The sequence below is a fragment of the Toxorhynchites rutilus genome, chromosome 3, assembly GCF_029784135.1.
Source record: "Toxorhynchites rutilus septentrionalis strain SRP chromosome 3, ASM2978413v1, whole genome shotgun sequence".
NCBI lineage: Eukaryota > Metazoa > Arthropoda > Insecta > Diptera > Culicidae > Toxorhynchites > Toxorhynchites rutilus.
This window is the reverse complement of record NC_073746.1, coordinates 268803699-268828736: the sequence shown is the minus strand read 5'-3', so window position 1 is coordinate 268828736 and position 25038 is coordinate 268803699. Positions and strand designations below refer to the sequence as shown.

At 39.0% G+C, this 25038-nt stretch overlaps 1 protein-coding gene across 1 annotated transcript; it reads right to left on the bottom strand.

Moving 5' to 3' along the window:
• Nucleotides 1–9000: 9000 nt before the first annotated feature.
• On the bottom strand, nt 9001–10522 carry LOC129774217 (uncharacterized). The gene is made up of 2 exons (XM_055777927.1): nt 9079–10522; nt 9001–9008 (listed from the first exon to the last, which is right to left on the bottom strand). The coding sequence occupies exons 1-2, from the start codon at nt 10520–10522 to the stop codon at nt 9001–9003; spliced, it is 1452 nt and encodes a 483-aa protein (XP_055633902.1).
• Nucleotides 10523–25038: the final 14516 nt, after the last annotated feature.

Sequence of the window (25038 nt, the reverse complement as noted above, 5' to 3'; positions counted from 1 at the left end):
GACTCCTATGAATGTGGTAAACCATCTAAATCCAATGTAAAGATAATCTCATATATTTTAAAATACGAGAAAAAAAATCTTTGTACAGCGCAATGCTCTAAATCTTCTGAATAAAATTAGATATATAAGCAGTACTGGCCTCTAAATTCAAAAGAAATTAAAAATACCCAAAGGCCAAACATGTATTTTTTTCGGGCAATCCTGTTAAAATTTCAAGAAAATATTACGCTACATGTGGAAAAAACAACACATACGAACGCATTTAAATAAAAATTAGAACAAAAATGCGTCTCAAAGTAATAGTTTTTTTTTCTAAATTTCGAAATGCCTGAAAATATATATATATTTTTTTGTACCACGGAAAACACTCTAAAAATTCTGAAAAAAATCACATTAGGTATACTATAGGCCTAATAGACAATAAACGTAGGAAGAAATTTGAATACAAACTAGAGTAGCACTGAGTCTCACAATATAAAAAAATTAAATTTAACTTCAAATAAATATAAAAATTATTTTATTTTTTTAATTATTCTTGATACACCGTTGTAAGATGCACATTCAGTGTTTTTTTCAAATTTCTATCTCGAAGCTTTTGAGGATGGCGTAAAATGAACGAAAAGGTACGTTTTTCACCATAGATCCTATGTTGTACCATATGAGAACTCAAATATATGGTACTACTGTCAGAATTTTATATTTAGTACCCTATACAATATTTTCCATACAGCTGGTGATTTGGTTTGGGGGCACTTTTTACTCCCGTACCCATCCAGGCCCTTTGGAAATATAAAAAAGAAAAAAAAATTGGTACCGCGCAACACTGAAAAAATCTGAAAAAAATCAAACATATCTAGAAAAGCCGTAGGAACATATTTAAATATAATAAAGATAAAAACATTAAAAAGTAAATTGAAACTTCAGCTAAAACTTCTTGACACAGGACTACGTATTTCATTAAGGGTGTCAAATCAGAAAGCAGACCACGTTTTAATGAAATAAAGTTAATGTTAACAACTAGTTTTGCTTGTGAGTACGATGTCCTAGCATATAAATATTGCATCTCCTCTGAAAAATGTTTTCATTTTCGAGGCGACATCGCTACCGGCGAGCTTCGAGCGAGATTTAATTGCATTTCTCGTTCTGCTCATTTTGCGTCATTTTCGTTCCCCCTCGAGCTGTGGACGCGAGCGAATATTTCTCTCGCTATGTATCTGGCACCACAATCAACACATCGATCCGAGCCATAATAAAGTAGGCGAAATTATAGTCTTTTTTGCCACATTATGTAAGGAAAAATGAAGTTGCGATACCTGCAAAATTGAAACATGTGAAGCACAACACTTGATATCTGCAAATATTGCCATTTTTGTGGTTTTTATGTGTTGCCAATAATATGTTGAAGTAGCTATGGAATGTGAAATAATAGTGGATGCTTTTGGAACAAATATGCAACAATGTTGTTCAGCACCCTCCCCCACCACCTCTTTAGAGAAGGGAAATTAGTGTCAAACCACCATAAAAACATTTATTGCTTCCTAAAAACTCCGTTTGCCAAATTTGGTTCCATTTGCTTGATTAGTTCTCGAGTTATGCAGAAATTTGTGTTTCATTTCTATGGCAGCTCCCCTTTAGAAAAGTAGGAGGAGTGTTGAACCTTCTTAAAAATGTTTCTTGCCCCCTAAAATCTCCACATGTCAAATTTGGTTCCGTTTGCTTGATTAGTTCTTGAATAATGCAGAAATGTATGCTTCATTTGTATGCCAGCCCCCCTTCCTTAGAGAGAGGGAAGGAGCGTCTATTCATCATAGAAATTTTTCGTGACCAATAAAACCTTCTCATGCCTAATTTGGCTCCATTATCTTGATTAGTTTTCGAGTTATGCAGAAATTTGTCTTTCATTTGCTGGCGCCACTCCCCCCCCTCCCTTAGAGAGGGGGTGAAGTGTCTAACTACCGTAAAAACAGTTATTGCACCCTAAAACCTCCACATGCAAAATTTGGTTTCATATGCTTGATTAATTTCCGAGTAATGCAGAAATCAGTGTTTTGTATGGTACCCCCTTTAGAGAGGTAGGAGGAGTATCTAACCACCGTAAAAATATTTATTGCACCCTAAACCTCTCACATGCCAAATTTGGTTTCATTTGCTTGATTAATTCTCGAGTATTGCAGAAATTTGTGTTTCATTTATATGGCAGCCCCCCTTAGGGAGGGGGGTAGAGAGTCTAACCACCACAGAAACATATATTACACCCTAAAACTCTCACATGCCAAATTTTGTTTCATTTTGGTTGATTAATTCTCGAGTATTGCAGAAATTTGTGTTTCATTTGTATGGCAGCCCCCTTTAGAGAGGGGGGTGGAGAGTCTAACCACCATAGAAATATATATTGCACCCTAAAATTCTCACATGCCAAATCTCGTTTCATTTGCTTGATTAATTCCCGAGTAATGTAGAAATTTGTGTTTAATTTGTATGGCAGACCACCCCCCTCTCCCCTAGAGAGAGTGGGGAGGGGTCTGAAACTGTCACGAAAACCTTCCCCGGCCCCAAAAACCCCTACATACCAATTTTCATGTTGATCGGTTCAATAGTTTCCGAGTCCATAAGAATCAGACAGACAGACAGACAGACCGACAGAAATCCATGTTTATATATTAGGCTGTCAAAAAAGTCCTGCGGTATTTTTTTTGAATTTTCATTTGTTCATAAAATTAGTTACAATTATCTGTTTTAAGTCAAATATGCGCCGTTTTGTTCGATGACTTGTTCCCAACGAGATGCCAACTTCATAATACCTTCATAATAATTAATGATGTTATAGAAGCTCACTTCCTTATTGGCAAAAAACTCGGATAGCCAATTTTCACAGGCCTCTTTTGTGGCTAATTTCTGACTACCTAGCTCGTTCGCCATGGACAAAAACAGGTGGTAGTCACTTGGTGCAAGGTTCGGACTATACGGCGGATGCAAAAGAACCTCCCATCCGAGCTCCCGGAGCTTCTGGCGCGTCACCAAAGAAGTGTGTGGCCTGGCGTTGTCCTGATGGAAGACAATGCGGCCTCTGTTTATCAAAGATGGCCTCTTCTTCATGAGTGCTACCTTCAAGCGGTCCAGTTGTTGGCAGTACAGGTCCGAATTGAGCGTTTGGCCATAGGGCAGCTCATAATAGATTATTCCTTGACAATCCCACCAAACACACAGCAGAACCTTCCTGGCCGTTAATGAGGGCTTGGCCACTGTCTGAGCCGCTTCAGCGGGCTTCGACCACGACCGTTTGCGCTTCACGTTGTCGTAAGTGATCCACTTTTCATCACCAGTCACCATCCGCTTCAGAAACGGGTCGATTTTGTTTCAGCAGCGATTCACATGCGTCGATACGGTCAAAGATGTTTTTTTGCGTTAACGTGTGTGGCACCCATACATCGAGCTTCTTTGTGAATCCAAGCTTCTTCAAATGGTTAATAACGGTTTGATGACTTATCCCCAGCTCTTGGCCGATGCTACGGCTGCTACTATGCCGGTATTTCTCGGCTAATTCAGCGATTTTGTCGCAATTTTCGACGACAGGCCTTCCGGAGCGTGGCGCATCTTCGACGACCTCTACACCAGAACGAAAACGTTGAAACCATCGTTGTGCGGTGGAAATGGAAACTGTATCGGGTCCATAAACTGCACAAATTTGATTGGCAGCTTGAGATGCATTTTTGCCTTTGTCATAGTAGTACTGTAAAATATGTCGGATTTTCTCTTTATTTTGCTCCATATTTGCGACACTATAACTCACGAACGACTTAACCAAACAAAACACTGTCAAGGACTATATTATAGCGCGCAAAAATACCTTTCCAACAAGCTATAGTATGACTCGATACAATGAATACAACTAGAACTACGCGCTTACAACGACACTTCGCGGAAATACCGCAGGACTTTTTTGACAGCCTAATATATAGAAATCCGAAATGATAAACTACCAAATTAAATAAAACGAATGCGGCGGTCGTGTCTAGGATGCAACTCCCTATATTTTTTTTAAATTTTTAATCAGAGTAAAATAGTAGATCTATCCTTCGGTTGATTTTCTTATGTTGATAAACCAGCATAATATGTCTGGAAAGCATCTGCTAGTTGGTTCAGAAATTATTTAGAATGAATCTCTTGTCTTTGCATTCATGTTGACACCAAAATAGAACCGAAGCTGGTACTTGGTACTTGTACTGGATAACAACATCAAAGCATCAGACTATAAATGTTCCACATCTCATATCTACATCAATATACATACATAAATATACACAACACTTGCAAGTATCAAATATCATGCTATATGTTATTTAGTATTGCCTCGAAGGAATCGCACCTCTACGCATCTCTCGAGACAAGCGCCGCTGTCATCCTTAGTGGAGACTGTCATGCTACTGTCAAGCGAAACCAAATCACATTCAAAATTCCAGAACGACATTTACTTCCTTGGTGACTCAATAAATGAAATGAACTCTTTCTGTTAACCACAATAACCTCGAGAAGAGAAGCATTGCTTCATTGTGATCGAGATTAGCGCAATTGCAATCCTAGTTGAAGGCAGTCTTGCGACTGGCACGCGAACCCAAATAACTTATCTGTTTATACTCTAGCCAAGTATCCTCCTTCATTCTTCTACTTTTCCTTTGTTCACGGAGACTTTAACTTGTACGATTTCGCCTTCGTTGGTCGTCGAGAAGTTGCTCGTTATTGACAGCTCTGTTCGGGGCAGCACACAAATGGACAGAACAAATGCATGGGAAAATGAAAACGCCTAAAGTTTCCATGAATTTTAACCATTTACAAACCAGGGGATTCTAATGTCTAGCATATTAAACAAATCTTAGGGAATTTCCGATTCGTTTGGTATGTAAATCGCCAAAATCCGTTCGCGGCAAAAATAGTTATTAACGTTAACTTTATTTCATAAAATCGTGACCTGTTTTCTGATTTGGCACCCTCAATGAACGACATAGTTCTACGTCAAAACGGGTCTAATGTTTTGCGATAAAGAACAAAATTTCCACTTTTGACGAAAATCTGAACCATGAAATTTTGCATAGGGTGTTTTTTCGAGGTGATGAACCTTTTTATGGGGTAACTTTTTGAATTTTTAGGGCCGAGTTTTTTTAGCAAAACTTTCCCTAAAGAGTTATTTAAAAATGTTCGATTCGTTCTAAAGCAAAATCCGATATGACAAAAAAAAAACAAATCGATTTTGAAAACTATTTGCCGGGAGAGAGCTTGTGTGTATTAAGAAGTGTTTTTGGGCTTATTTGTGACTTTCTTATCGATCATTCAATTCTTGCGCTCTGTTTTCGGGATATGAGTGGCGTAAAAGTGCAGCTCATTCCAAGGTGGTTATTTGTGGGAAGGAAGCATTGTACTACGGTGGGAGCAGTGTTCTTCGATTGAAAACTGAAGTTGAGAATTGATTTGATGCGGTTTGGTTTGCCTCCGTCACCACCACACAATAGATTCTTAATCTAACATTTGTAGATTATGCCTTTGTTTTTGGGAGCGTTGGAGATATAATTTTACTAAGAGATAGTGAAAAGCAACTTGTATATTCAAAAAGTTCAGTGTTTAGGTGTCGTTCTAAACAACGAACAATCAACAGTACATGTTGATGCTGAGGAATTTTATTCCTTCGATTCGAGAATGATTTAGCCACTCAGTACATTGAGTTTGTTACATTACATCTGCACTGTTTAGAAATATGAATAAAAAGTAACATAATTAACTATGTACTTACTGCTTGCTTTCCCGACATTTCTCGACAGATAGCAAAGATGTTGCATCAATCGATTGAAAATATTTCTTATTACAATGAAAAAAGTTATATACTTTTGAAACAACCTATTGAATAACTAGAAAATAAAAAAGCAGATTTTTCGTATTTCGAACCTTTTTCGCGGTGTTTATTCATCCTGTTGAATAAACCTCTGTGTTCGAACTGCAATGGCCGAGTAAAACTTTTCTCAAAGATTTTTAAATCTTGTTCGGAAGGTCGCAAGATGTCAACTCCGGCTTCTGTGGACGATAGAGTCACACCATGTGGAATATGTCAGGAGGCGCCCTCTATCGAGCGTGCGATGATGGCGTGTGATGATTGTGGAATCTGGTTCCACTATTCCTGTGTAGAGGAGGATAAATCAACAGAACATCATACATGGTTCTGTCACAAATGCCTCAAGAAGCGATTCCGAAGCCGTAGGGGAAGCAACACCGTGTCATCAGGGCAGAAAAAGAGCAGAGATCTGGAACTCAGGCGTTTACAAGAGGAACTTGCCTTGCAACAGGAGTACATGCGGAAAAAATACAAAATAATGGCTTCGTATCTCGGCGAAGAAAGCGACGACGACGACGATGGTAGAGAGAGCGCTCGGAGCTCGAATGTGAGTAGTGTTAATAGGACCAAAGCGTGGATCGACAAGCATTCAGGAGCGGAGGAAAAACCTGTTCCTTCCAAGGCTCATAGGCTTGACCCAATCCCGACCGCTAGGGAAAGTAACAATGAAAGATTCGAGGAGAACCAACCGTTAACGTCATTTGGTCGTACGAAGTCATGTATTCCGTCACGTAATCAACCCGTGCCGTCAGTGAAGGGAGAACCGCATGTAACACCGTCATTACCTGAACATCCGTCACCGATCGATGAGTTACCGATATCTGACGGGCTGGGGAGTGGAAAGTTGAATAACGTAGCACTATCAGCACCATCGAAACATCATCCTGAAGAATCAAGAAGAAGCAATCAGAATCCAGTCCCGAGCAGTTACCCTCAAACAAGTTTTCCGTTGACAAATGGACAGCCATCGATTCCTCAGTCCGATCCTATGGAACCCAGAATGTCGGGGCCTAATCCGGTTCAAATAATGGCTAGACAAGTGTGGCCAAAGAAACTTCCTGCGTTTTCAGGAGCGCCTGATGAATGGCCGATTTTCATCAGTTCATACGAGAATTCAAATTCAGCGTGTGGATTCTCTGATGTGGAAAATTTGATAAGGTTGCAGGAAAGTCTGAAGGGTACGGCCCTCGAGACTGTTCGGAGTAGACTGGTGCTGCCCGCAAACGTTCCGAAGGTGATGGAAACATTACGAAGAGTTTTCGGGAAACCAGAAATTTTGATCCGTTCGTTAATTTCGAAAGTACGGGGTATAGATCCACCAAAACCAGAACGTCTTGATACTGTCATCAGGTTTGGTATGGCAGTACAACAATTGTGTGACCATCTGGAGGCTGCCAATCAACAAGAACATCTCTGCAATCCCGTTTTACTCCAAGAAATGGTAGATAAACTTCCTGCTAGTTTCAAGCTGGAGTGGGTACGTTTTAAGAGAGCCTTCTGTCCAGTGACAATGCGGACTTTTGGAAATTTCATGGAGCAATTGGTTGAAGATGCAAGCGAGGTGACATTCTTAAATCCAATGGATTCGACCAAATTTGAGAGAAAGACAACAAAGGAGAAGGGATTTGTGCACACTCATAATGGCACGGAGATGGTACCAGGAGGCAATTCCAAACCAGGTTCTTCGGTTGTGAAGGATGACAAGCCATGTGCGATATGCTCCAAGCCGGGGCATCGAGCGCGCAACTGTGAGGAGTTTAAAAAGCTGTCTCTCCCGCAACGTCTTCGACTGGTGGAAGCCTCTAGATTTGAAGTGGACATCGGGGGTGACTCGAACCGAGAAGACATCGATGCGGGTTAATTTGACCGTAGCTGGAAAAGGGTTGTCTGAACAGTATCCATTAAAAGACGTGCACACCATCGAACATTTGAATTTGCCAAGACAGAGCACGAGTTTTGGAGAGGTGATTCGTAAGTTCCAACATCTGCAAGATTTGTTCGTTGCTGATTTCAAAAATGCTGAACCAACAATATTGATCGGGTTGGACAATATGGATCTAATAGCACCTATCGAATCAAGAATTGGCAAAGCAGGTGAACCAGTTGGATTGCGTTGCAAGCTGGGGTGGACGATTTCCGGGCCAGGATGCAATGCGACAAGAGACGACTATTGCGGAATACATCAGTGTGACGAAGTAATGGATCAAGTGTTGAAAAACTATTTCACAATGGAAGAAGCCGGGATTAATTGTCCATATCGTGTTGAATCTGATGAGGACCGAAGGGCTCGAAGCATGTTGGAGACAACTACCGTTAGAATAGGAGCTGGGTTTGAAACAGGTATGCTGTGGAAACTAGACGATATAAATCTTCCTGACAGCTACCATATGGCGTATCGCCGGCTTCAGGGCTTGGAGAAGCGATTCAAGAGAGAACCGGACTTGCGAGAGAAAGTGTGGCATGCAATTGAGGACTTCATCGAGAAGGGGTACGCTCACAAAGCAACATCAGAAGAGATCTCCAGAATAGAGCCTGGCAAAGCGTGGTATTTACCATTGAATGTGGTAACCAACACCAAGAAACCGGGAAAGATTCGACTGACGTTGGACGCAGCAGCGAAGGCAGGTGGAATATCCCTCAATGACATGCTGCTCAAGGGCCCGGACATGTTGGTTTCATTGTTAGAAATTCTGAACTGCTTTCGAGGTCGACGAATAGGATTTGGAGGAGACATTAGAGAAATGTTCTTGCAGATCAAGATGCGGGAGCCAGATAAGCGATTCCAAAAATTTCTATTTCGGCTGGACTCATCCTGTACTCCTGATATCTATGTGATGGATGTAGTCATATTTGGAGCCAAATGCTCGCCATGTAACGCTCATTTCACAAAAGATGCCAACGCTCGCGAACATGCTGATCAATTTCCGGATGCTGCAAATGCAATCATCAATCGGCACTATGTCGATAGCACCGTCGGATGGCAAGTATGCACGATTCTGTGCTGAGACTGAAAGCTATTTCGCAGTGTACGGCTCTTACAACTAAACAAGTGAACAATGCCACATACCGCTTTTCAGTACGTCTGCCTACGGTTACATCGATTGGTCCGCAATAATCCAATCCTACGTAGCTGAAAGCTCGAACATATGGTTGCATTCGTTGTATGGGTAACGGTGCCATTCGGGGAATAACAGGTTTACATCTGCGTAATTTACAAACTAAACAGTCGATGATAACTCTTCCAACCACCGCTCGTAGCTTCGGAACGAAGAACGCTTGTCGAATTTCATTGACAACTATTTCCTTCGAAGCGTGTCCATATCGCACATGGAAGTCCTCCACGATCTTCTTGGTTATCACGTGGTCTCTTGGGAGTATTACTGGAAAGCGAGTGCTGCTTGCAGCAAAACTCGCTGCTGCTGTTCTGCCCTCCATCCGTATGATGCAATCTTCGTCTAAAAAGGGTGACATCTTATACAAAGGGCTCGATTTTTCGATACGTATCCATTGATCCGATGCGACGTCCTTATTTCTCTTCAGAATCTTCACTTCGTCCGCAAATTTATCTGCCTGAGCCATTCGCCAAAGCAGATGTTCCGCTTTACACAGTTCTTCTTGCTGGATCGCCACGTGTACAGCCGGAATAATCGCCTTCCGCCCATCATCGATACTGATTGCTTCAATTGGAAGCCCCTTCCATTCTCGTTTGCAATTTGAAATGAAACGGTACACTGTCGCTATTGTCCTCAACAATACTTTCCATTTTGAAATTCGAGTCACATCGATGATTGCTTCCGGTAAGACAATATGATGGAACAAGTAGCACGGCTTCAGTTCATCAGGTACCAACAATTTCGTTTTGGGCTGCTCCGACCATGATTCCATGGGTTCGTGTAAAAATGGTGGACCTAGAAACCATCGACACTCCGGATCTACTGTTGTTCCAGAACCCCACTTAGTTAAATCGTCGGCGATGTTCATTCTTGATGGGACGTATCTCCATGCAGCGATGTCTGTCGTGTGCAGAATTTCAGCAACTCGGTGTGCCACATACGGTTTGTATTTACGACTATCAGAGCGTATCCATGATAAAACTGTCGTAGAATCCACCCACAAAAACTGTTCTTGAATTGAAACCGGAAGACTTGTCTTGAGAACATTCATCAGTCTTGCCCCAATAACCGCAGCTTGTAGCTCCAATCGAGGTGTTGATGTCAGTTTCAGTGGAGCTGCTTTAGCCTTAGATCCAACTAGCGCACATCGAATTTCGTCCCTCACAAGATATCGTAGATAAGCTACACAACCATAAGCGTCTTCGCCTGCATCCGAGAATATATGCAATTGAATTGCTCGTATATCGTTAATCGATTCGTCACCGAAGAAACAACGCGGAATTCTAACTTTCTCGATGTCTGATAGTAGCTTCGTCCAACCTAGCCAACGCCCGAAGAGTTCGTCCGTCACAGACTGATCCCATTCGGTTCTACTTCTCCAAGTCTCCTGGATTATTATTCTTCCGTGAATCAACAGCGGTGAGAGAAATCCTATTGGGTCAAAAAAACTCATGACACACTGCAGGATAATTCGCTTCGTTGGTCGGATACTGTTGGTGAGATACGGCAGTAGTTTGTCATTTAGTCCCATAGTGAAGGTGAACACATCTTCTTCTGGTTTCCACAGCAAACCCAATACACGTTCGGATTCTAATGTTTTGTCGTAGCTGAGCGTTTTCGTTGACTTTCCGTGTTCTCATAATGCTGCAAGTACTTTAGGTGAATTGCTCACCCAACGCACATCCACTGCTCGTTGAATTGCCTCCTCTACAGTATCTGCACTGTCAAAATAATCATCGACATAGTGCCGATTGATGATTGCATTTGCAGCATCCGGAAATTGTGAAATGCGTTGGCATCTTTTGTGAAATGAGCGTTACATGGCGAGCATTTGGCTCCAAATATGACTACATCCATCACATAGATATCAGGAGTACAGGATGAGTCCAGCCGAAATAGAAATTTTTGGAATCGCTTATCTGGCTCCCGCATCTTGATCTGCAAGAACATTTCTCTAATGTCTCCTCCAAATCCTATTCGTCGACCTCGAAAGCAGTTCAGAATTTCTAACAATGAAACCAACATGTCCGGGCCCTTGAGCAGCATGTCATTGAGGGATATTCCACCTGCCTTCGCTGCTGCGTCCAACGTCAGTCGAATCTTTCCCGGTTTCTTGGTGTTGGTTACCACATTCAATGGTAAATACCACGCTTTGCCAGGCTCTATTCTGGAGATCTCTTCTGATGTTGCTTTGTGAGCGTACCCCTTCTCGATGAAGTCCTCAATTGCATGCCACACTTTCTCTCGCAAGTCCGGTTCTCTCTTGAATCGCTTCTCCAAGCCCTGAAGCCGGCGATACGCCATATGGTAGCTGTCAGGAAGATTTATATCGTCTAGTTTCCACAGCATACCTGTTTCAAACCCAGCTCCTATTCTAACGGTAGTTGTCTCCAACATGCTTCGAGCCCTTCGGTCCTCATCAGATTCAACACGATATGGACAATTAATCCCGGCTTCTTCCATTGTGAAATAGTTTTTCAACACTTGATCCATTACTTCGTCACACTGATGTATTCCGCAATAGTCGTCTCTTGTCGCATTGCATCCTGGCCCGGAAATCGTTCACCCCAGCTTGCAACGCAATCCAACTGGTTCACCTGCTTTCTACAGAGAGAAAATCACTTCGATACTGACGTTTTTCATAACGCCTGCCTAGACTATTAATTGGTGAACAACGGAATTCGTGAAACAAATCTTAGTCTACTAGATATTTCAGCGCGGTTCTAACACTCTGTGTAAGTTATTGTAATGCGCTTAGTATTAAAATCTGTAATAAGGATTGAGTTCATGAGCATGCATTCCCAATCACATATATGATTTTGGTAGCACAATATTTGTTACCTGCGTGTGTTGTCCGATACCAAAAATTACGCATGAGCGTTAAGTTTTCCAAAAGAGCATTTCTCAAGGCTGGAGACGAATGAACTGTAAAGTTAAGTCTCTATAATACAAAAACCGAACCAAATCAAACCGAAACATCATCAGATGCAAGCTGCGGGTTCTCTTGTACGGTCACGAAATGGCCTTTTCCAAGGCCATGTGTTTAGAATAAGTTTTCTAAATTGGCTTTTTCCAAGGTTAGAGACGAACGAACTGGGAAGGTTTAAAGTCTCTATAAGCAAATACAAACTCGCAAAAGATCATTCTGGGTTCAACAATATTCCAGCTGGCAGTCTTTCGACGGCGACGAGGACGTCCAAATAGTATTTCTCAAGGCTGAAACATGAGAGTTTATATTCAGTTTTTCAATTTGTCCTTTTTCAAGGTTATAGGCGAATAACTTAAGAAGTTCAAAGTAGAGGTTCCCAAAAGGAAGTGAGAAGATTCTGAGAAAGTTTGTTGAAATATAAAGTAAAAACTCATCAGAATCTTATTAGCCAAACCGACGCCAGCGCAAGAGCTATGATCCAGCAACACTAACGAGAACACCAAATGTTCTTTTCAGAACCACCAAAATTTGCATAGTTAATTTTTCTTGTCTACTAATTGATTTTCCGGGTAGAGCCTCTAGAATAAGGCTGGAAAGAAAAAAAAAATGCATTATTTATGGGGAAAATCTCTTCGACCGAATTTCCATTTCCATTCCGAATCTACCTATACCTGATAAGGATGAGGATTGCTGATGAAAAGTGGGCTAAATGCGACAACGACAAACAAAAACGGTTTAGGTTGACAATATTACAGTGCAAAAAATGACAGAAGAAGTTTAGTAGAAAATTCGACAATTTATAAGGAAAATTGACGAATATTTTCTATTAAATCATTATACCCTTACCGTGTTTGTATATTATTCAACCGCATGCCGCACGATTGAAGGAATGTCGAATAGGTACACCAAAAATTGATTTTTAGCTAATGTTTCGTCATCCCGATTCAATACATTAAATGAGACAACCATAACAGAAAATGACATGACTCTCAAATACTGGTAAGCATTTGTATAATATACATGGTACAGCAATATAAGATTAATACGAGCGAGCGAAACAAAAGACAAATAAGCTTTCCGCATACTTTGCCACATGCACGGTCCAGACCGAGATAGATATTGCTCTCCTTCATGCGCTTCTTTTTCACTCTTAGAAAACACTTTCCAACTTCATTTTATAATCAGGTGCAATGTTATCACGCATTTGCTGATGCAAGATTTCGAATGCTTATAACTCGAACATTTCTTACTGGATTGGAAAGATGTTTGCATCAATTGATAGGGAATATTTCTACGCATCTATCGCAATTAATAAAATGTTATTTTTCATCAGATAAACAATTGAATAACTGTAAAATGTTAAGCGTTATCCAAACGCCCTAACTGCCTCGTTTTGATTGGCCCGATTTACGGTTTCCCCAACGCAGCCATCAAAACCAAGCAGCCTTAGGGAAATCGGCATTGCCAATACATGGAAGTAGGGGGACTTTTGTTCTCACCGAAATATGTCCCTTAACACAGACTTCAAAACCAAAGTTTAGCATTGGAGAGATCGGCATGGCAAATACATGAGAGTAGGTGGAGCTTGCGTTCCCACCGTAATGTGTTCCCTAACAGAGATTTCAAAACTAAGACGCCTGGGGGAAATCGGCATTGCAAATACATGAAAGTTGGGGGTATTTTTGTTCCGACTAAAATGTGTTTTCCTAACACAGACTTCAAATCTATGGAGCGTGGGGAAATTGGTATTGCAAATACATGTAAGCCGGGGGCACTTTTGTTCTGATTGAAATGTGTTTCCCTAACACAGACTTCAAATCCATGAAGCGTGGAGAATTTGGCATTGCTAATTCATGCAAGTCGGGATTATTTTGATTCCGACTGAAGTGTGTTTCCCCAACACAGACTTCAGAATCAAGGGGTGTCGGGAAATTGGCATTGCAAATTCATGTAGGTCGTTTGTTCCCACTGAAATGTGTTTTTCTAATACAGATTTCAAAACCAAGGTGTGTGGAGAAACCGACTTTGCAAATAAATGCAAACTGCGAGTACTTTTATATTCACTTGCCTTTATTTACTTAGGAACCTTGCCGGTCTACTAAACTTAGGATCCTGGGAAAATCGTGCAGACACTAGAGGCGAACGAACTTCCAAGTTTAAAGCATATGTAGTATAAAAAGTAGAAGGTGAAGTTGTTGATTCATGCAAGCCGGGGGTACTTCTGCACCCGCATGTTTTGTTTTGCACTCCGAAGAGCGTTTTCCTAACATGGATTACAAAAGCGGGTACGAACACACCGCTTTGGCTCGGTTATTCAAGATTGACGTACGACGTACATGTCAATATCACAAATGAGTGCCAAGCAAATTTGCGTTTCGGGAAGTAAGTACATTTTAGAGATGCAAACTTCAGAGAGTAAAATAAAATAATCGTTTGATAATTCTTTCGTTCACATATTTTATCCAAGGCATCATACCAATCGAAAAGGACTGTATTAAATTTACTTGTAACGAAGCACATAATCTATCACAATGCATGAATTCACCTTACATAGTATTTGTTCAATCTTTTTACTCACAAAGCAAATATATTGATTTCAATTGAATTCAGAAATTGTTTCATTCAATCAAAAATTTAATCAATACAAACAATTGCTAAGCCAACAATACAAATGATTGTTAAGCTAAGGTAGTCCCACGTCAACCTTGCGGTTATATCATAGATATAACCCATTCATTTTTTTGGGTGCAATCCCAAAAAAGATGAAAAAATAAAAAAAGAAAGCTTCCATACATTCAAACATTTTAAAGCGTTGGGGGACAAATGACATTATTTGTTTATTTGACGCTGCAAGGCACGAAATGGCACGTTTTCTGTCGAAAATGAAATGCTTTCTGACAACGCTAGTTTGGGTGTAGTTTGAACTGATCATGAGCAGAGTAGAAGTATGAATTATATGATTCTAATCAATTGTCTGTTTGTTGCTTTACCAAATATGGACAAAATCGCGGATAACGCTATACAGAACTTAACATGAGGTACAATCACGAAAAAAAAAATATTTCGGCGTGAAAACTTTGTTTTATCGATATATAAATAACTAAACTATTCATCGGTAAGGTTATGTACATCATTGGTCAGATAATGTAAGAGCCATTTTTTTTTTTTTATAAATTCGTTTATTTTTACAGGCTCAGTTGCATAAGTTTAAAGGAGCCGAAATCTTAAATATATTTTAAAAACTATATATATGAACAATTTTCTTAAATCTATGGTTAGTAATGTGGGAAACCGATTACTCGCGGTGAACTCGAGATTAGAAGGGTGACATATTTTTCTCAGGAAAAGGATGGGGTATAAGGAAATTATTACAATGTTGATAATCACACACACTCAATTCTTAAATCTATTCGTACATCTATTGTGAATTTACATTTCATTCTCCTGTTTATAGCAAGCGGACCAATTACTCATAAAGGAAGAAATGGAGGGTATAAGGATATAAGGATAATCACACACGAACATCGATAGATTTAAGGAAAACATATATTTGGGACATGTAATCAAGGTCTAACCGAGCCAACACATCTCTCACCGGCACATTGGGCTGCCTTCCTCTAGCCCGAAGGGAGTTCTCTAAATTCGATCTGGCAACAAGATACACCTCACACGACCAAACAACGTGTTCGATGTCGTGGTAGCCTCGGCCACAAACGCAGATATTGCTGCCGGCCAGACTGAAACGAAAGAGTAGCGCGTCTAACGAACAGTGATTGGACATGAGTCGGGAGAAGGTGCGAATAAAGTCCCGACTCAAGTCCAGACTTTTGAACCATGGTTTGAGGCTAACCTTAGGGATAATCGAGTGAAGCCACCGGCCCAATTCACCTTCGTTCCATTTGCGTTGCCAGTTAGCGATGGTATTTTGACGGACTAAAGAGTAAAATTCATTGAAGGCGATTTGACGCTGATAAATATCGCCTTCAATCGCACCTACCTTTGCTAATGAGTCAGCCCTCTCATTACCCGGAATTGAGCAATGAGAAGGGACCAACACAAAGGTAATGACATAACAGCGTCTGGATAAAGCACTCAAATTTTCTCGTATTCTCTCAAGGAAGTACGGCGAGTGCTTTTCCGGCCTCACTGAACGGATAGCTTCGACAGAGCTAAGACTATCCGTTACAATGTAATAGTGTTCAACAGGTCGTGAGGCGACGCTGTCCAGCGCCCAATAAATTGCTGCCAATTCAGCAATATACACTGAGCAAGGATTCTGAAGACTGTGTGAGGTGCTAAAAAATTCGTTGAACACTCCAAATCCTGTGGACTCGTTTATAGTGGACCCATCAGTAAAGTACATATTATCACAATTGATACCCCCATACTTTTCATCGAAGATCGTTGGAGCGATCCTCGATCGTTGGTAATCTGAATATCCATGGATATCTTGCTTCATGGACAGATCAAAATGCACAGAGGAATTGATGTAGTCAGGGAAACAAACACGGTTGGGAATATACGAAGAAGGATCAACCTGCATGGAGATGAATTCATGATATGAACTCATGAATCCGGAGTGAAAATTTAGCTCGATCAGCTGCTCAAAATTTCCGATCACCAATGGGTTCATAACCTTACACCGGATGAAGAACCGAAGAGATAATAAATTGAAGCGATCTTTTAGTGGGAGTAGGCCTGCCAAAACCTCGAGACTCATGGTATGCGTTGAGGGCATACATCCCAACGCGATACGGAGACAAAGATACTGAATTCGCTCGAGTTTAATGAGGTGTGTTTTGGCAACTGATTGAAAGCAGAAACTGCCATACTCCATCACTGAGAGAATAGTTGTTCGATACAACATTATAAGATCTTCGGGATGGGCTCCCCACCAGGTGCCGGTAATTGTACGGAGAAAGTTTATTCTTTGTTGACATTTTTTACTCAGATACCTAATATGGGCCCCCCAAGTACATTTGGAGTCGAACCAGACCCCAAGATACTTGAATGACATAGCATGAGTGATCGGTTTACCCAAAAGTTGAAGCTTTGGTTTTGCTGGTCTATGCTTCCTAGAAAAAACCACCATCTCTGTTTTCTCCGTGGAGAATTCGATCCCTATTGTAAGAGCCATGACCAAAACAATAGAACAGGAGCCTACCATTCACTGACAAACTTTGGTATGATCTATGGAATTACTAAGAACTTCACTTTGGCGAATAATCCGCACCGCGGATCACCCTCTCGCGGATAATCGAGGTCCTACTGTACCCAGGAAAACGCAAACGCAAAAATATGTATTGTGTAATATTACGCTCACACATCGTCTACAAACTGCATACCATTCCTCACCCCGCATGATATCAATCAACAGCAGCCACAAGTTTGAGCACATCGAAAATTTCTCGAATTCCAAACTGTACTATGACTAGTATAAAACAAAATTTTATTAGTACAATAAAAACTGGTTCAACCGAATGTTTCCGTTGCAAAAGCTGCCATCGAACAATACGTTCAAAGATTGATAGTTTCCGATCGTGTCCAGGCTTGACCCTACATCATCTACACATTCGGAAAACATTACATCACCAGATCAAGATTAATTTTTATGACTGGGTATGGGAATACGAGGTTAAAAGGATACGATAAACATACCGAAAAATGACAGTTGCACCCATTGATGGATTAGTTGCAATTTTTACAGTGTGTGTCGTTTGCTTCTGTTTCGCATATTGTTTCTGGTCACACTTAAGTGGCGGGTAAGCGAATCAAACGATTAGGAGCCGGCGGGGGCCCGCTGCCGGGGCAATCGAAGTAATCCACAGCTCATCAGCACGCCTCATTTGAGGAATTTGGATTGAGCGTTTTGCCTCTCAAATGGTTCATTAAATATGATTTTACTTTGCCGTTAAAGAATCGAACAACAAAAACGTATGTGGTCGCCAAAATAAGCTCAAGGTTGTATGTTGAAATGACTTGCATTTCAGTTTCAAAGCTTCCATCAATTGTAAGTTTGGGACAAAAACTTTGAATTGATTTGAAATGTACTATTTCCATTAGAGAAATTGTTATGAAACGAGAAAAAAGCGAGAAAGGCGCAGTCAAAATCGCGAATAATTTAATAGAAATCTATAGCAATCAAAAACGCGTCCTAGAAAACAGTCAGGGAAGGCAAAATTACGATACATGAAAGTGCGAAACAGAAGTGTCAGGTTTTTGTACGAAATGTTTTCGAAACATTTCACGGTTGCAGTGAATCGAAGCGAACTAGTAGCTAATTTAATCCACCGAAGTAAATTAAGGAGTACAATGACCGAGACTAACTTTTATAAAAAATGTTTACAACATGTAGTCTAATCTGTGAAATTATGCTTCCTAAAATGGTTCAGTAGTTGATGTTCCCTCTCCCTCTTAATTACTGATGGGAGCGATGATAACCGTTTTGAGGCGCATCTGAAGTATGAAGACTTGTGAGATGCTTGTACTGATATAATACTCATCTATCAACGAGATTTGTTATCTCAACTAGGATTTGCATTTCTGCCCGTCGGGTCTGTGTCAAGATTCAGATAATTAACATTTAGCTGTTTTTGTTCGTATGAATTAAAAACTGTTCATATTGTGAAAAAGTAAAATAAAATATAGAGTTTAGACTTCATTACATCAAACTAGATTACAACGATATCATGATGTCGCTTTCCTTGTATAGTTTATAAAGTGAAGAGACAATTTAAATTCTAAGCAGGAAGTGGTTTCGTATATTCATTTATCATTCAAACAAATTGTCCTGTTTGACCAAAAACCGCATTTTCATTATCGCACTCGCACATTATCGCTTCTTCTTCTTCTTTTAATACACTCCAGTTTGCTATATATGCACTAATAGACAGGGTTGCCATAATAAAATCTGTATTTTTAAACTAAAAAAAAAATTATCTCAGTTCATTTCCTAAAAACCTGTATCGATATTTGTATAGATTTTATAAGTTCAATTTCTAGCCATATTTTATTTTTTTTTTAAATTCTTTATTTTTGAGACTGTCAGCCTCCTGGGCTGGTTCGTCTCAGATTTCTTAGCCATAATTTTAGCTTTATTATTATTTTTTTGGTATATTTATTATTGATCCGGTGGCGTTGATGGTATTTACGTAGCGCCAGCAAACATATACACTGTACAACGCTTTTTTGAGGTGCAATGGGGGTTACCGGGGCATATTTTTTACATGAACTACGTCAATTCTCTCATCAAAACATATTCTGGAGCACACAAACAAATGTGATTCTCATCCAGTTCAGTAGCTGTTTCTACAGCATTAATTCCAACGTAGATATCATGTGAATTCTTCAGATGCTGTTGAAAATCCCCAAAGTTTGATCCTACGTGAGATTTGATGTATTGTTTCGGGCATATATTACTCAAAACAGTCCTGGCTTCCAAATTGTTCTGAGGTCATTTGGGTATTTCAGTTTAAAATGTTTTGTTTGACTTATTAATCAGTGGAAAAACTTAGCTGAAAAAAGTAAAATATGATTGGTCAAATAGGAGGCATGTTGTTGCGGATGAATTCATGATCGTCAATGGTTTAAGCTCTAATATTTTCTGAATTGAATTACACTCATTTTTGTTCGCTTTGGGTTCTGCGAAAGATAACTATCCATCAAATATATTTTTAATATATTTAAATAAATTACAAATGTAGGGAATAATTTCAGCACAAGCGTATACGGCGCACAGAGTGCAGAGCTTTGCATTTCACCAAAAGTAAACTCGGATTTTTTTTTGGAACAGGCGAGCCACGGAATTCTCTTCATGAGTGAAGAGAATTTCAGATAGTGAAAGGGAGAGTATTTTTGTGAGGAAGAGTCATGATGAATCATGATTAATGTACTGTGATATTAAAGCATGAAATCCAAACAGTTTTAGAATGTCTGTAAAATCTATAAAAATACAGATTATTCCGCTGATAGTTCGTTCCATCACTAAGAGAATAAATGATAATCGCACTTGGACTTTGGATCTTCCCTAAAAAAGGCGACTTGCATTGTGAAGCTCCTTCACTTTTTTTGTTCAGCAGATCATAACTGCATAAGAACACCTTTTCCAAGAATCAACAGTCTTCGCTGAATTGAAACAGCAAATGTTACGAAGTCTGTTGATTCTTGAAAAAGTAACATACATAAACAAAATCTGTGACGTCACAGATTTTGTTTATGTATGTTACTTTTCTTATAATAGTTTACTTCATAGGAAAAGTGTTGTTATTAAAAGTAAAAATAAGCAAATGAAATGAACGAACTAGTTTTTTTTCCTAAATCAATGCCAGCGTTCAAAATCATAAGGGCCCGTGACATTTTAACAGAAACTTAAATTTCAGTATTTTTGAAGTGTTCTAAATTTAATTTCAATTCAATTTTACTTCTCGTTACGTCGACCAAAAACGTAAAAGAACAAAGTCAGAGTCACACAATCTTTTGTTCCTTTGACGGATAAACATTTGACAGTGCATGGGAAAAAAGGTTGCAAGTTTTCTTCATGTAAAATGAACTTGAAAAATAAATTCAATTGATTCCGTATGATTTAGATAGAGACGAAAAGTTTTCCGCTTACGTCTTAGTTTTAGACGACTGAAGTTTTCAGCACCCTAATTGTGAAAAAAATAATTACAATTGCTGACAAAAGTCAAACTTCCATGAAGTTGCTCTAGAATCCAAACATAGTAGACATTAGAATACTATTTCTGAAATCAAAGAAAAAAATGAACATTTTAGTTCGTGATATGTTCTGTTTTTTTTTTCATAATGTGAAAAATATGATTTGGAAATCTGTAATTAGCTTCTGTATATCCTCTTTCAACGTTATTCGTTGACACATTTAATTTTGTACCATTTGAGTAACTGACTGGTATGCCTGGTATGTGAACCTCCTATCTTCCTGGCTACTAACACAATTAAAGTTCAACACAACCAAAACCCGTGAATCTTCCCACCTTCTATTTTTCATCTCGATACTCAACCTTATTCAGTAGGCTGTATGTTATTCTATACAAGGTGTAAAGAATAATTTTAGTTGTCTTGGTGTTGGTAAAGCTCAATATCAACATTTTCTAGGTTTTCAGCTCTGATTTCAAGTAGGATGTAGATAATCCACAAAAGGGCCGGCTTTTTCGTTACATTCCACACCGCAGTAACCAGGCACCCAGAATAGGTAAACATAGTTAATCATAGCTAGTTGTTCAAAGGATAGAATACATTCCCTAACTAGCAATGCCTGACATGTGTATGCTTTCAAAGCACAATGGTCCAGGGAACGAGTTTAAGTGGGAATTTGCATCTAGAGCCCGACAGTTATTCTCTAGACAACAACTGTCTTCGACAAAGTTGTTACATATGATGAAGCGCTCATATTCATGATGTCAAAAATAGTGTGATCAACATTTTAGATGAAAACAAAAATCTAGCTATTTCATCTTTCTAGATAGGGGTTAATATAGTTCAACAATGTTGTAATCCTAGTTATTTTAAGCAAATTTGTAAAACAAAGATTTTTTCTATATCTCATTAGAGCCGATTTAGATCTTTTGTTCTAAGTTATATTAGGGCCACCATGAAAAACACTTTTTTTTGTTCTAACTTTTATAATTCGAATCCCAAATCAAAACTGTCATTAGACGACGTTCAAAGACAGTAGAATTTGAAATATAAAAGTCAAAGAGCGAAAAAACATTTTTTCATGGTCAGCCTAATGTAACTAAAAAAAGCGATGAAAAAGATACAAAAAAAAGCTTTGCTCTGCAAAAGTTTACAACAACATTGTCGAACTTTGTTTACCTCTATCAATAAAAATTAGATAGTTTGATTTTCGATTTCACCTAACATTTTGGTTACCCTATTTTTGACAATATGAAAAATGAGCGCTCCATCATATGTAACAACTTTTTCGAAGACAGAACGACAAACAAATGGAACGGGCATATTTTTGGGTGGAAATATCAATAACTTTGAGTAGGATTAAGATATTGTTTTGAAGTTCTGCATCGCAAAATGTTTGTCTTGGTAAGCTCCAAAAATCGTCCAATAACAAGTTTCCATGAAGAATTTGAAATATATGAGCAACATAACCATTTTTTTCATGGTGACCCTAATGCAGCTTAGGAAGAAATCGCTAAATCAGTTATTCTTTTATAAAAATTAGGTCTACAAAGTTGCTTAAAATAACTGGGACTGCAACATTATCGAACTATATTTACCTCTATCTATAAAGATAAAAAAGTTAGATTTTTTATTTCACCTAAACATACTATTTGAAAATTTGAAAATGAGTGCTCAATCATATGAAACAACTTTGTGGAGGACAGTTTATCGTTCCCTGGACCATTGTGCAATGCATTTAAAGCTGCTTGGCAAACTGAGAAAATACAGATACTAGTATTCCTGTACTTCCTACCCAAACAAATGTTTGCACATGTTAGAATAGCATGTTTTTCTGCCTGAAAAACTGTAAGCCAGTGTCACATTGGAATTCACATGTTGGACCCTGGTGCAGCAATCCCATAATTATCGCACGTTATAATTTCCACCTATTCGGAAAGTTGAATTTGCAGCAGCAGACCATGTCTAATATATTCTCAAACACATTCATTTCGTTGGTGTGATATGGATATGGTACCTTGGTGTTTGGTAGTATAATTATACTAAATTATATCTAAGGTGGCTACTATATATGACATATATAGTGAATAGTTATACAGTTATACTACTTATGCTCGAAAATTTTCATGACTTTTGAGTCACCCTGTACTTAGGTAGAGCTGTCGCATGTCAACAACACTAATGAAAACAGAAATCACTCTCTCGATAGCCATTCGGCCGTAGTTTCGTGAGCGTCGATTTTCTCGTGAAATTTAGTTTATTCGACCTCATATCTTCGACAAATCATCAGTTTGGACAACTATTCACATATTCTAGGGGAGATAAACAGTTTATTTCAACCGATTATATTACTCTTTACTGAGAAAATGATTATAATATGCTTCCAAATTTCGAATATTTGATGTATGCATGTTTTTGGCGAATTGCACTGCCGTTCTACGCTTAGTTGTCCCATGCTCCAATATCAGTAACTGAGAAAAACGTAATCAAAGTTATCTATATATATATATAAATCTCGTGTCACGGTGTTTGTTACCGAAACGGCTCGACCGATTTTGATGAAATTATACTCAAAATATTTGGTAGGTATGAGAATAGGTTGTAAACTATATATGATACCGGTAGCGATAACCATACATTTAATACCGAATAGGGTGGCTCTATGCAGAAAAAAAGATCTGGATATTTTTTTTCAAAAATTTGACTTCATACCATACATATAACCTTAAATTTTAACCCCAATTCCCTATTTTAAATGGCGATTTTATTATTTTAGTGTCAAAAATATTCTAATAAATTAACCGTTTTTTCAACAGAACGAATTTATTTAAGTTGTTCAATGACTGATGGCGTAACGCCCGCTTCATTGAACATCCATCTACAAATACACAAGTAACATCAATTCATCATAAAGCAGCGAGCATCTCCGACGAGCTGGAAGCCTTTTTGAATGAGCACAATGAGTTATCGAAATTCTTTAAATCACATTTGCTCGGATTACAAAATGACAATCACGCTATTGCCATCAACCCTAATAAAACATCAGCTGGAGAGCACGTGTGTAGATCCAAAGCACAAGCGCTGCTGGAATCATGATAGCACGGTGACACTAGAAATTTAATGCGAAGAAAAAAACAATAATCTGAAATTCATCGTTGACACACACCGTTCATACGACCCTCGCTATGTTCTTCTTCAATGACACTAACGTTCCCAAGGTTTGCCTTCTGAACGTAGTACTACTTGCGTCATTTTTATTAGTAAATAGTTGAGATTTCTATGACAAACAATACGCCTTGAATGTATTCTGGAGTGGCAAGCTCAAGAATACGCGTGACTACAGTGCAAGTCAGAAGGGTTTCTTTAACGAAAAATCTCTTGCATAAACATTAGACCAACGAGACCCCGTCACAGATACTTAATTCATTATGAACATAATTTCTCATTTTGATTTAATATTTACGAACATGCGACGAAACAAACAGAGGACGCGCTCGAAGGATTTTTATGTTTATCATATGGTGATTTGACATGATCAAGAAACGCCAATTCAAGATATCGTAAGCTGTGCCAACAATTTATGGTCGACATATACGCGAAGGTAGAGATTGAACGACTGCAATTCTTACTACACAATCAACAAAAGCGGTGCGAGGAATAATACATTCACTTGCGAGACACTATCATGAGCAACGCCGACACAGCTTTAGTTATAGCCAGGCCAAAGCGCAATGCATTGTCATGACATTGCGCGTGTGTTCAAACACAAAATGAAGTTCGATCGTATTCGTCCCCACATATTGTTGGTTGTATTCTGTTGAATGGAAAAAGCGCAATTTTGCATTCTGTTCAAGCTCAAGTCCAATCGAGTTGAGCAAATGTGACAACCTTGCCACGCCTTGCCAATTCGACGTAAACAACATTGGTCTCCATAGTAATGTTTTTTTCGGGTGGAATAAACACGCAAAATTTAGCATTCAAACACATTCAAAACAAATTTAGCATCCAAACGAAATCGAATAATAATTTTCATTCAAATTTCAACAATTTAGAATTATTTCCGGAATTATGCCGATCAGATAGAGAGTAAATTGAACCACAAATACGGATGACTTATTTTGACCATTATTTCGCGACAAGGCGAACGAATTTAAGAGTGTAAAAGTCGATTTCGATCGAATTGTAAAATCCGATCACTCATATGCATATATGAATATTGAGTTCTACAAATCGGTGAAGAGTAATAAAAACATCCATGAATAAAGGAAGCAATATGGCTGTGTCAAACTTAGATTACCGATGTGAATACTCCTCCATTGAATGACAACGATAAAATAACGCGATTCCAAACAGGCCGATTAATCAGCTCCATTGAAGTTAGCTGGCGTATCGCTGTTTTCCAATTTATGAACGAGACCAAGCTGTTATAAACTAAGCTATGTTGAAAATCACATGCACGTATTTTC